Source organism: Quercus lobata, chromosome 10, assembly GCF_001633185.2.
Source record: "Quercus lobata isolate SW786 chromosome 10, ValleyOak3.0 Primary Assembly, whole genome shotgun sequence".
Taxonomy (NCBI): Eukaryota; Viridiplantae; Streptophyta; class Magnoliopsida; order Fagales; family Fagaceae; genus Quercus; species Quercus lobata.
In genome coordinates, this window is record NC_044913.1 from 46,044,709 (window position 1) to 46,058,965 (window position 14,257).

The 14,257-nt window shown below is 38.9% G+C and overlaps 1 protein-coding gene across 1 annotated transcript; it reads right to left on the bottom strand.

The window, feature by feature from the left end:
* Positions 1-12,984: 12,984 nt before the first annotated feature.
* On the bottom strand, positions 12,985-14,011 carry LOC115963406. Its single transcript, XM_031082400.1, has 2 exons — positions 13,138-14,011; positions 12,985-13,055 (listed from the first exon to the last, which is right to left on the bottom strand). The coding sequence occupies exon 1, from the start codon at positions 14,001-14,003 to the stop codon at positions 13,245-13,247; it is 759 nt and encodes a 252-aa protein (XP_030938260.1). The 5' UTR covers positions 14,004-14,011; the 3' UTR covers positions 12,985-13,055; positions 13,138-13,244.
* Between the last annotated feature and the right edge of the window lie 246 nt (positions 14,012-14,257).

Below are 14,257 nucleotides of genomic sequence, written 5' to 3' on the forward strand. Positions count from 1 at the left end.
AATAAAGACATATATCAATGAATAACTCATAAATATAAATCAATAAGCAGTTTGAAACAAGAAACAAATAAAGTACCAACAAAAACATAAAACTCCCCCTAACATGAATATCCCATCAAAAACAAGATAAGAGCTAAAAATGTTAAGTACACAGTGAAGCACCTAGATACAATCTAAAACTCTACAAGCTCCAACCAAAAACAAAAAGTCTCCCCCTGAAAGCAAAAACTCTACAAGTACTCCCCCTTTTTGTGACGGAATGCCAAAGGGCAAACAAGATATCCATCATCAAAAGGGAGGTGGTCTAAACTGTGCCAACTCCGCACGCAAGGCACGGATCTCATCAAGCACGTCCACCAAAATCTGTCCTTGAGCCGCCTGAACGGTCAAGACATGATCCAAAGTGCAACGAATGTCTGAATCATCCGTAGCAATCGGTGGAGGAACAGCAGCATCAGCATCAGCAGCAGCACCTGAAGGCTCAGCAGTAGCTGTACCTGTAGAAGAGGGAGGAGGGGGAACACTACTAGATGACGCACCTCTAGGACGAGAATGAGGGACCCTCAACTGAGCAGCCCTCTGACGAAGAAAGGTGGCACCTATAGGAGCTATCACATGAATAGGCTCACCTGACGGAAAACCATCTAGACCCAAATAGAGCAGAATCCTATGAATGAAAATAGGATGAATCAGCGCATGCCCTACGGCAGAACTCCTATGAACCTCATTCAAAGAACGAAGGAACAAGTGAGGAAAACTGATAGACGCTCCAGAAGCAAAGGCGTACAAAAACACACACCGCTTTAAAGGGATGGTGTGGAAGTGAGCGATAGGCCACAAGGAATGACACGCAATCCTAAAGAAGAGATAGGCAGTCTCGGTAAGCTCAGCGGACGTGATCCGAGGATCAAAACCCCACTAGATAGATGACCTAGTGATGTAAGACATGACTACATCTAAAGAGGGTGACTCATCATAGGGATAGACAGCATCCCGAACTACCGGCACCCCAAGAGCCTCAGCCACCACCCGAGGGGTAATGGTGAACTCTACACCTCGTATCCAACTCCTAACAAGGGTGTTGGAATCATAGATGTGGCAAGAGAGATTCGAGTAGAACTCTCTAATCAGGGCGGTCGGAGGTGGATGATCTATCTGTATGAGAGGCAACCAACCCCTAGACTCAAAATTAGCCCTAATGGCCGGATTAAGCGCATCTAACACAACAGCTCGCTCAGACCAAATCTTACGCCTACAGTTCAAGGTGTCATAGGCTTCTCTACACTTATCATTCTTAAACAGCTCTACTCTAGGTAGAGACTCAAAGGAAGTGGAAGTGGTCCTATGAGCTCTAGTTTTCCTAGTCATGGTGCTAAGATAAGGATCAAAACACAAAGCGAAAGAACAAAAACCACAAAACCAAAACCAAGGGCAGACTGCAAGTTAGCACAAAAACAAAAATAGAAACAAAATCTATATGATGCATGAACAAATTTAAATGTCATGATGCATGTGCTAGTGCAATGAATTGAGTCAAAAAGATTCAAATTACAAAATTGGCTTGCACATAAAGGTTTTTAACACAAAAACCCCAAAATATAGAAACCACTTGATCAATTTTTAAAAAAATTGACAAATTGATCATTACACATGATAGAATAACAACAATAATGACCAATTACATCAATTGGAGAAGCCAATTTCATCAATTTAAGCCAATTTGACAAAATCCCCAATTCGGATCAAATTCAAAACCCTAGAATTTTCAATTTTTCAAAAACCACCAAATTGATCAAATTAAACTATAGGGAACATCAATATAACATCATGGCACAAAAACCCATTGATCAATTACACAAGAATTGGCTTGAATCATCAAAAACCCCAATAATTTTCAAGATGCCGAAAATAGCCATGAGAATGCATGAAAAATGCATGAAAACAAGAAATAAACTTGAAAAAGAAGGGCAAAAGGGTCTTACCGGCTTCTAAGGACAAAAACCTTGCAAAAATCTTGAAGGAAAACGACAAAAATCGATGGTGGAGCCAAGAGCCAACGCGGAGAGAGAGAGAAGCTTGAAAAAGTTTGAATAGTGACTTTGAAAAAGTCCTATTCTGCTCTTTTAAAAAACCTGATACACGAGTTTCGATCGGTCGAAAATCAGTCTCGACCGGTCGAAATAGACAGAGGCTCCCTTTCTTAAAAATTTTAAAATTTTAAAAATTTCGATCGGTCGAAAAACAGAATGGACCGATCGAATCAGGCAGAGGCTCACCATATTTTTCAGGAAAAACACAATTTTTGAAAAACAAATTGATTTAACTCAAAGCATTGAAATTTAAGACCAAAAATGCATGAGTATGAAATGATATGATTTTCCAAACAAGAATTTTAAGCCCAATATTCCCAAAAACAAAATTTTGCATTCTCCACAAATTTTCAAGCAACAAATATAGTTTGCACATAATTCAAGGTGATTGCAAAAACTTGGTTGGTCAGACCATAAACACACACAATAACATATACAATGTTTAGAAACGAGTAACTCGTGAAGTGTGTGCGACTAGCAAAGACATGAGATACATGTGAGGTGATATGTGAATAGCAATCAATCACAAAGTCTACAAAATTCATCACAAAGAATTTAAAAGAGACTATCACCTAAAGAGTTACATCATATAACTCCCACATCTCCTAGATCATAAGCTTGCAATCATGTAAGTTTCTTGTATTTATGCCTCATAATATACATTCCAATTTTAAGTTTATGTGAGTTTGGCATCAAGCCTAATAGTACACACCAATTAGATTTTAAGAATTAAGCACTTTTACCGAGGCTTCACCTTATGTTCTTTTTGTGCATGTGCTATACTTTCTCGAGCACAAAATCTTATGATATGCACTAAGGTGTTCATAATTGGCTAGTGAACAGTGGTGAGATGGTTATTTATGTCTTTCTCTAAAAGTTCAAGTCCAACATTTAAAAACATGTGACTTCAAGATTAAGACATAGTAATCAAAAACCATACACATCTTTCCCACACAACATGCACTACAAATCTTCAACTAGTAGAGTGCAATAAATAAGCTCATCAAAGCTAAACAAGGTACAAAAGACATGTTATGTGAAAATAAATTGACCAACCTTGTTCTCAAAAACCAGGAAGAATAGTGCAAAAACAAAATGTGATTCCTTTTCCCCTTTTTTTTATTTTTTTTTATTTTTTATTTTAATAAAAATAAAAACACCTAGAATGAAATGCATGAATGTTATGCAATGCAAATCCTAGAGACAAAAAAAAAAACCAAAGAACAATGGTCACAAAGGGTAGAGCAATGAAGCACAAGGACCATAAAGCCAAAGACAGATTAGGGACACAGAGTCACACCAATCACTTGATGAAGAGTCTCAAACTTACTTCTATCAAGAGGTTTGGTAAAAATATCAGCATTCTGACGCTCTGTAGGAATATACTCAAGACACACAATTTTTCTTTCAACAAGATCCCTAATGAAGTGATACCTAATCTCTATGTGCTTAGTCTTAGAATGCTGAACAGGGTTCTTAGATATGTCAATAGCACTAGAGTTATCACAGTAAACCACCATAGTATCTTGGGATATCCCATAATCTGTTAAAACCTTTTTCATCCAAAGAAGTTGTGAGCAACAACTTCCAGCAGCAATATATTCTGCCTCGGCAGTAGACAAGGACACAGAATTTTGCTTTTTGCTCATCCAGGTAACAAGGTTAGCACCAACATAAAAACATCCACCAGTGGTGCTTTTTCTATCATCAGCATTACCAGCCCAATCAGAATCAGAAAAACCAGCAAGAGACAGATTAGACTTTTTGCTATAAAATAATCCATAGTCACAAGTTCCAGCAACATATTTAATTATTCTTTTTACAGCATTTAAGTGTGAAACCTTAGGATTAGACTGAAATCTAGAACAAACACCAACACTAAAAGCAATATCAGGCCGACTAGCTGTCAAATACAACAAACATCCAATCATACTTCTGTATAGTGTAACATCAATAGACTCACCTGATGGATCATTTGTTAGTTTTGCATTGGCGGCCATTGGTGTTCTAGCATGGGCAGCATGGTCCAGTCCAAATCTCTTGACTAGATTCTTTGCATATTTGGCTTGGTTGATGTAGATCCCTGAATCCGTTTGCTTCACCTGTAATCCCAAGAAATATGTTAGTTCACCAACCATACTCATTTCAAACATTACCTTCATTTCATCTGCAAAAGAATGAGCAAGAGAATCATTAGTAGCACCAAAAACAATGTCATCTACATAAATTTGAGCTACAACAAAACTATTATTATCCTTTCTTATGAAGAGAGTAGTGTCTGCAAATCCCCTTTTGAAGCCGTGCTCAGTAAGATATGCAGTCAATCTATCATACCAAGCCCGTGGAGCTTGTTTCAAACCATACAGTACTCTCTTCAATTTGTACACATCATCCGGTCTGTGAGGGTCAACAAATCCTTTAGGTTGTTCAACATAAACTTCTTCTTGCAGCATGCCATTCAAGAAAGCACTTTTGACATCCATTTGATATAACTTGAAGTTTAGATGACTAGCTATAGCCAGCAATATTCTAATGGATTCCAATCTTGCTACTGGAGCAAAGGTCTCATCAAAATCAATCCCTTCCACTTGTGTGTAACCTTGAGCAACAAGTCTTGATTTATTTCTGATGACAGTGCCATGTTCATCTGACTTGTTCTTGAAGATCCACTTAGTTCCACTTACATTCACACCCTTTGGTCTAGGAACTAATTCCCACACATCATTCCGAACGAATTGATGAAGTTTTTCATGCATAGAGTTCACCCAATCAGCATCTTGAAGTGCTTCATCTACCTTCTTCGGTTCAAATTGGGACAGATAGCATGAGTGTGTAATTACACTTAAGGCTTCTGAACTTAATCTCATATTGTCATTCAGACTTCCCAATATATTTGAGGAGGGATGATTCAGTCTTATTCTAGAGGAAGGACCTTTAACCGGAGATCTGGATGTACCTCTCTGTTCTGATGAAGGACTAAACTTATTTTGAACTTGTTGAGTCTCATGAACTGGAGTGGATGGTTCAGGACTTGATGGCACAGATATTGCATCATTCAACACCATTAGCTCCTCATCACTATGTTTCACAATATAATCATCAGGGAAAGAGTCATTAACCTCCATTGGCTTATCTTGAACCTGAGTAGTACTTTCTAGATGTGCTTCTGGACATACTTCATCATTGATCACAACATTTGAGGATTCCATGACAGTTTTGGTTCTCAGATTGTACACCCTATATGCCCTACTAGTAGAGGAGTACCCTAGAAAATACCCTTTATCACTCTTAGCATCAAATTTCTCTAGGTGCTCTCTATCACGTAGAATGTAACAATCACTACCAAAAATCCTGAAATACTCGACAACTGGCTTCTTCCCTCTCCAGAGTTCATAGGGAGTCTTCTTGGAGTCAGGTCTGAAATACATCCGGTTTAGTGTATGGCAAGCAATGTTAACTGCTTCTCCCCAGAAAGATTTTGGCAATTTTGTATTGTGCAACATCACACGTGCCATCTCTTGAACGACCCTATTTTTCCGTTCAACTATTCCATTTTGTTGCGGTGTCTTGGGTGATGAAAATTCTTGATGTGTGCCCTGTTCATTGCAGAAAGTAGCTAGCTTGGTATTCTCAAATTCTCTTCCATGGTCACTTCTGATTCTGGCTACCACTGTATCTTTTTCAACCTGCAATTTCTTACACAGATGTATCATCTTCTCAGAAGCCTCAACTTTATCTTTCAAGAGCACAACCCAAGTATATCTGGTAAAGTCATCCACAACCACTAGAATGTATTTCTTTCCTCCTAAACTTTGAACTCTAGCAGGACCCATAAGATTAATGTGCAGTAACTCCAGAGGTCTTGAAGTTTGAACAGTAGCCACAGACGGATGTTTAGATTTTATCTGTTTACCTATCTGACATGGTCCACATATGCACTTGTCTATCTTCTCAAACTTAGGTAAACCAACAACAGCATCACATTTTGAAATCTTTTCTAACTACTTATGACTTGCATGCCCCAGCCGTTGATGCCACAAATCAACTTGATCAATCTTTGCACTAAAACACTTGTTGCTTATGCTTGGTGTCAATCCATAACAGTTGTCCGCCGTTCGTACACCAACACACATACAGTCACCTCCACCATCAAGTATTTCACATTCATGCTTAGTGAAGAGAATATTTAGTCCATTGTCACAAATCTGACTGATGCTGAGTAAATTTGTCTTTAATCCATCAACATACCAAACATCTTCAAAGACCGGTAACCCTGGGATGTCCACAGTTCCAATGCCTCTGACGACAGATTTGCTTCCATCTCCAAAAGTGACTGTACCAATCTTTCCTTCAAAAAGAGTCTTGAATAATCCTTTGTTTCCTGTCATATGCCTGGAACAACCACTATCCAAATACCAAAGACAAGAATCACGTGCCTTTAAGGCGGTTAAGGCAGTATAACACAAATAATTATTACCACATATGATAAGACCAAGATGTTCAAGGAAAAATTTAACAAACTCAACAAGAGACAAACATACAAAGTAAGCAAGTTGATGAATAAGCAGAAAGAATTTCCAAGAATCCATACCAAGGGGTCAAGCATCAGCTCAGTGATCAAAAGATCAACAACAAAAGAGCTACCCGCTCTGATACCACTTGACAGTTTTTAGACCCCTTAAACAATTGATTAAACCTAGGTAATTAGCCAAGTTGTTACTTAGTCCAATTAAACAAGTCTAGGTTCTCACAATAATAAAGATCAAATCATGCAAAGCAGCGGAAAATAAATAACACATGATATGATCACCCAGGAAACCAAACCGGTAAAAACTTTGGGAGGATTTGACCTAGTTATCCTCAAGGTAAACTTGAATCCATTATTAGAAAGAATCGAAGTTCATACAAAAGGACTTACAAGCACCCCCGCTCGACTTCCTAATGCTACCAATCAGTAGAACTTACTGACATGACCACGTGCAAGCTCCGAATCCACGGACTCTTTCTTTCTTGGATTCCCACCAGCTACAAGCACCCCCGCTTGTGTATTCTTTAAGCTTTAATGGCAGCAACTGTTTTGATCATCAAGGTGTAGAGAATATCTCCTCCTTGAAAACCCTAAGTTTGTGCAAAGGAAAGCTCCTCTAGATCTCACAAGAGATTTACACAAACCGCAATATGAGCAACACTAAAACGTGGCTAGGGTTTGCCTTTTATACTTAGGACAAATAAGAAACCCTAAAAACGTTTTAAAACAAATAGGGCTGAGTTGGAAAATTCTGCAGAAAAGCAATCTGCCCGACGTTCGATCGGTCGAGCCTAAGCTTCGATCGATCGAGCCAGGTCGAAAGCCACACTGCTTTCTGCTTTACACTCGATTCCAACTTTACATTGACATACAACTTTGAGCTAGCTTTAAACACTTCTAAACACATTGTTTTGATCATGGTTTGCCAACAATACAAATTAGAGTTCTAAATACATAAAGTCCTACACTTTAGAACCTAACACATGGAAGTGGGATTGAAGTGTTACATGTGTTTTTAATAAGCTCTCCACAGAGTATGAATCTTTGTATGAAAAGCATTTCCTTAATGATAAATTAGAAATAATTTTTTCCATAAGATATATATATATATATATCTTAGGTACAGTTTACCTGATTTTCGTGAAAAGAAGCACCAGAAAATAATTTCCTGCATCAAATGCCCTGCTAAAAGTGTCTTGGCTTGGAATAAATAAACACATGGGGTCACAGGATGCCGGGCAAAATGACTAAATACTACTTATTTTTGAGAATTTCATTAAAATAGCATTGTTTTGAAATTAGTTGATAAAATACTACTCTTTTGAAACTCAAAATGGTAAAAATCAAGTTTTGTGTAAAACTAGATATTACCAATATCGAGTTTCAAGCATGTTTTGCCATGGTGACAGGCACTAATGTGGCTTTTTTGAATAAAAACGAGTACTGTACAATTTTTTTTTAAAAAAAGTGAAACTCGGTATTATAGTATCGAGTTCTTTGCAAATTTTAAAAAAACAATAATAATAAAGTTATGTAAAAAGAAATGAAACTAATGTCCTAGTTAGTTTTGTTTTACTTGAGAGAGCTGTGTAAAAACAGCTTGGCATCATGACAGTAGATATTTTTAGAGAAGTTCTGTTTGACCTGAGAATTCATAAGTTGATTCCTATCATCTCCATGGTAATATTTATGATATGTCAGAAGATGGCTTGACTTTTTCTCAAGCCTTAATGGCATATCTCGCTTTTTGTATGTGTTGAATAAATATATACTTTACTAGAGGTCATGTAGACACATACCTTTGGTGGAGCAGATCACCAAATTGCCGGATCTTTCACTTTGCTTGCTTTACGAACTCCTCACGATCTCCTTTGTGGAACACCTCCAAGTCACAAGAAAGGCTACTAGAGTCTCTCCTAGTTTCCACGCTCCAAATTCTAGGGAACAGTAGATGATGTCCTAGAGAGACGGCTTATTTTGAGAGACCACTCAAAACTATACGTATGTTTTCTCACTGTGTCTAACCACTATCTGACTAATGTAAGAGTATTTAAATACTAGTAGAGATTCACTTACTATCAGATATATGTGATCCCTAAAAGATCTCATCTTTTAAATTTAAATGACTCCACTACTGATATTGATAACTCATATCAATATTTGTTAAGTTCAAATTTAAACTTACTTATCAGATAACCCATGTGGACGATCCATGGGCCATGGTTTATGGGTTGGACCAAAACCAGCCCAATTTCTAACATCTCCCACTCGTCCACACTGGGTACTATAGTCAGAACTAGCTCCTCTCAATCTTTTGTCCAATCCTCTCTTTATACAGAAAAATGGAGTGTGCGACCTAACGAGAAGGTGTAGGGTAGGAGTACTATATTAAGTCACCATCTAAACTAACATAGTACATCACTCATTGTATCTCGTCTATGCCCCAGATTATTTGATCACACCCGATCAAGTTTCTTTAATCCCTCATGAGTTCAAAACTCAAAGCAACACTTGATCCTATACCATATAATATGCTCATGATTACAAATTCCTCATAATCGCCCGGGCTATGAGCCATAAAATAAATGGTGTGTTCTAAGTAATCTTCCCCAGACACTCATGTCAATTCATTCACACTTGACCGCTTTCTTAGACATGCTCCACGAGACCGTATATATCATGGCCTTGAGATGACATGCTAAAGTAGCGACATCAAACATTCACTTCATGACATAGTTCTAGGTCGAAAAAGGGCACAGAATGGGCCATATAATGGTCGACTAGGGCTCACATAGTGACGGAGTAGGGATCTTTCCAATCACTCCCTCAATTGGTCGGCTATAACACATACAGTATAATTTGTATGCTACGGTGGAGCTCCCACTCAACTGGGCTTGTCACACTCAAACACCGTACAAATCTTAGTCCAATTGCCACAAAAGCAACCAACCTGAGTTTCTCAGCACAGTTACACATCAAGTTCCTATCCAAAATCTCACATTTGGCTTTATTCAGGCTTCATGAAGTTGTGGATACACTTCAAGTGCAACTCCCATAAGTCTCATCTTAGCCTAGCTAAGGAGACATTCATTATATTATCTTGCACGCCTCCCTAAGTGTCAAGATGATCACTTACTTGATTTACAGAAAAAACAAAGTGATCACTATGTCTCATCCTGCTCGCTACTCAAGTGCTAGGGTGATCGTCTATGTGAGTAGACCGATCTAAGCCTGGTGACATATTCTCAAATAACGTGTGCTCAGTATGCAATATCAATTACATCACAAGATGAATCAAAATGAATAAAATCATTATTGCATAAAGTATGAATAAACATAAATGTCCATAAGGTATCCAAAAAAACATATCAAATCCAACGAAGTCCCAAACTCCTAACATGAGTCTGAAAGGCATCTCTAGCAATGGCTTTAGTAAGTGGATCAGCCACCATCCTACTAGTGGAGATATGTTGGAGGATCACCTCTCCTTGTGTAATAGCAAGACCAATGTAGTTATAACGAGTCTGTATGTGTTTGCTTTTGCTATGATACTTAGGATCTTTAGCATGAGACAAGGCTGCCATATTATCACAATACATCTTTACAGCTTCATCTGCAAGAGATCTCACCCTTAGGCTTTGGAAAAATCTTTTTAACCAAACAGCTTCTTGTGCTGCTGTTGAACAAGCAACATACTCAAACTCCATTGTGGATAAAGCAATGCAAGACTGTTTCTTACTGCACCACTAAGTAGAAATGCATAACCTGTAGTGGACTTGCGCTCATCTCTATCACTGGCCTAGTCAGCATCAGAATATTCTCTCAATCTCAAATCTCCACCCTGATAGCAAAGAATGAGATCCGATGTCCCACGAAGGTATCGAAAAATCCTCTTAACTGCTTGCCAATGAACAGGTCCTGGATTACTTTGATAACGACTAACCATACCAACTGCAAAACAGATGTCTGGTCGAGTACACAACATAGCATACATCAGACTTCCAACTGCACTTGCATAGGGAACCCTTGCCATTTCTCTCTTTCCTTTTTCTGATTTAGGGCAATCTTCAAGGCTTAATGTATGTCCCTTCTCAATTGGAGTGTCTATGGGTTTGGAATTATGCATACGGAATCGCTCTAAGATAGTCTTTATGTAAGTTTCTTGAAACAAACCAAGAAGCTTCTTTGAGCGATCCCTGAAGATCTTAACTCCAAGTACATAATTAGCCTCTCCCATGTCCTTCATTTCAAAAATAGAGGACAACCACCTTTTGGTGGTGACAATCATCTCCATGTCATTTCCAGCTAACAAAATGTCGCCCACATACAAAGACAGGATAAGTAAACTCTTTCCTGATCATTTGACATACACACAATGGTCTTCTTCCATCATTTCGAAACCAATCGAAATAATAGCCTTATGAAATTTGAAATACCATTGTCTAGACGCTTGCTTTAGGCAATAAATGGAACGTTTAAGGCGGCACACTTTGCGCCCTTGTTCCTTGACCTCAAAGCCAATAGGTTGATCCATATAGATCTCCTCATCTAGTTCTCCATTGAGAAATGCAGTCTTTACATCCATTTGGAAGAGTTCCAAATCCAAATGTGCAACAATAGCCAGAATAAGGCGAATAGAGACAAATCTCACTACTGGGGAGAAAGTCTCTTCATAGTCTATCCCTTCTCTTTGGGTATAGCCTTTTGCCACGAGACGAGCCTTATATTTATCAATCGATCCATCTGCCTTGCGCTTTATTTTTAAGACCCACTTGTTTCCAATGGTCTTGCGCCCAGGCGGAAGGTCAACCAACTCCCAAACTTGATTCTTTGCCATAGAATCCATCTCATCCCTCATGGCAACTATCCGTTCATGTGAAGCAGGTGAAGCTAATGCTTTCTCATAGGAAGCAGGCTTATCAAGGTCCAGTGAATCACATATAAAAGATTCCCCCTCAATCTTAAAATGACGACGGGGAATAGTTCCACGTTCACTTCTACGTACCTTGGATCCTTGTGTGTCACTATCTAGTGGTTTGCTCCCACTAGGAGCAAAATCACTCCCACCATCTTTGGCGATTTCAGGATGAAGTTGTGATTCTCTACCCTCGCCCAAAGATGGTATGACACCTTCAAGTTCTTGCAGCTCATAAAGCTGAAGATTTTGTTTTGCTTCACTGATGCTTGGAAAATCATCTTCAATGAAATTGACATCACAAGACTCTATCTCAGTCATTCCACCATTAGAATGTTCACCATACATTACATACCCCTTTGAGCTTTTTGAATATCTTATAAAGATTTTCTTACTTGCTCTAGGGCCCAATTTCCCATACTTATAGGAAGTACTGTGAACAAAACCTGCACAACCCCAAGGACGCAAGTTCTCCAAATTGGGTTTTGCACCAGTCCATAACTCATATGGTGTTGTGGGAACTGACTTAGAAGGCACACGATTAAGGATGTAGGCAGCAGTCATCAATGCATCCCCCCAAAACGAAATTGGAAGGTTGGCTTGCACCATCATCGATCTAACCATCTCTAATAGAGTACGATTCCTTCTCTCTGCAACACCATTTTGTTGTGGAGTACCAAGAATCGTCAATTGCCTACGTATCCCTTTTTCCTCACACAGTTCCTGAAACTGTTTAGACAAATATTCACGACCCCTATCAGTTCGAAAAACCTTTAGGTTCCTTTCTTTCTGATTCTCAACCTCTGCCACAAAGCGCTTAAAGCAATCTAATGCTTCAAAGCGATGAGAAATCAGATAGACATAACTGAAACGTGAATAGTCATCTATAAATGTGAGAAAATAAGAGGCGCCATGGCGTGCCTTAACATTCATAGGTCCACATATGTCTGAATGGACTAATTCCAAAGGATGAGTTGCCCTTGGAGCCTTACCAAAAGGCTTCCTACAGGCCTTTCCAGCTAGACAAGGTTCACATATAGGTAGGCTTACATTAGTGATAGACCCCAATAGGCCTTCTCTAGCTAGTCTAGCCAATCTATCTTTTCCTATGTGTCCAAGTCTAGCATGCCACATTACAGAATCAGAAATATCATCATTATGAGCAATGAAAGAAAAAGAGGAATGATCTAAATCCAACATAAAGAAATTATTAGATAAATAACCATGTCCATACAAGGTTTTATTTAAATAAAAATCCAACTGAGGACCATCAAAATGGAAACTAAATCCAAGTTTAAGCATAGTAAGTACTGAAAATAGATTACATTGGACACCAGGTGCATGAAGCACATCATGAAGAAGTAACGTACGTCCCAGACGCAATTTGAGTTGGTAGGTTCCAACTCCTATGACTTCTTCTTGAGCTCTGTTACCAAAATAACGTACTGTGTGCCTGTTGGTATCTTTTTGTAATCCACACACCCAACTCTATCTCTGGCTATATGTTTGGTTGCTCCTGAATCTACAATCCACCCAGGAATAGTATGAGCAACAAAAACATGTGTACAAACATAAGTAATAGCAGAGTTGTTAAGAATGGATACCTTCTTCGGCTCAGTGCACTCACGAGCGAAGTGACCCTTCTTACCACAGTTGTAGCACTTGATCTTTGCCTTGTCCTTCTTAGCACGCTTGCCCTTTTGGCGCTTTGCTATCTTGCCTTCTTTAGGCCCAAGGTTACCAGCTCCTTTGGCATTCCTCCCTTGTCCTTTGCGTTTAGGCCTGAATGCCTTCCGCTGCCCAGATTGGGCGACAAGGAGGGTGTTTTGGTGCCCCCCATGCGCTCTGCCTCAAGCTCGAGATGACGAGAAATATCAGCAAAAGTCTTGATATTCTCACTATGTGTCAAAACAAGCTTCATTTGCCCCCAAGTAGGTTCAGGCAGTGAACGTATCACCGCTGTGACCTGTTGTTCATCAGAGAGATTATTACCAGCAGCCTTTAGGTCACGGATCAATGCTGACATTGTCCTTAGATGTTCAGCTATGCTATGTTTTGAATCCATAACATATTGCTCAAACTTCAAAGTAAGAGCTCGCAACCTAGTTGCTGAAGTCCCTCCAAAGGCAATCTTAAGCTGGTTCCACATCTCTTGGGCATTTGGGTAGTTCTCAAACTCCCCAATAAGATCATTGTGCATGCTACTCAGCATAGTGAAGCGTGCACAACGATCTTTCTTAACCCAAGACTCATAGGCCTCTAAGTCACGGCGATGTTGGGCAGTATTCCCATTTTCAGGTTGCATCATCACATTGGTTAGGGTTTCAAGGACCTCTTGTTCATTAAGCAGATATTGAATTTTTCTATGCCACATATCATAGTTGGTTCCATCTAGTTTCTCACCCTTAGTTAGATCAGCAACTACATTCTTAGTGGCCATGTTCACTACATTCATTACACAAGTTGACATTAGCACATACATTTTTAGATTTTATTTCCAAAAAATCCAACTAGACCATGATATTCCTTTCTACATAGTAAGATCGAAAATTTCGCTAAGCTCATAATCATCTCTCACTATGTAAATTGGAATAACACATCTAATTGATTTTTAAATAAAATTTTGTGAAGAATAAAACCTCACACCATCCACATATTAAATCATAAATATAACATGTGTCCATACATTTTTGTGCACAACACATTGTGCATGGGCTCCACTAT

Excerpts from the sequence above, each read along its gene's own strand:
- LOC115963406 (XM_031082400.1), bottom strand. The coding sequence starts at position 14,003 with ATGTCAACTTGTGTAATGAATGTAGTGAACATGGCCACTAAGAATGTA.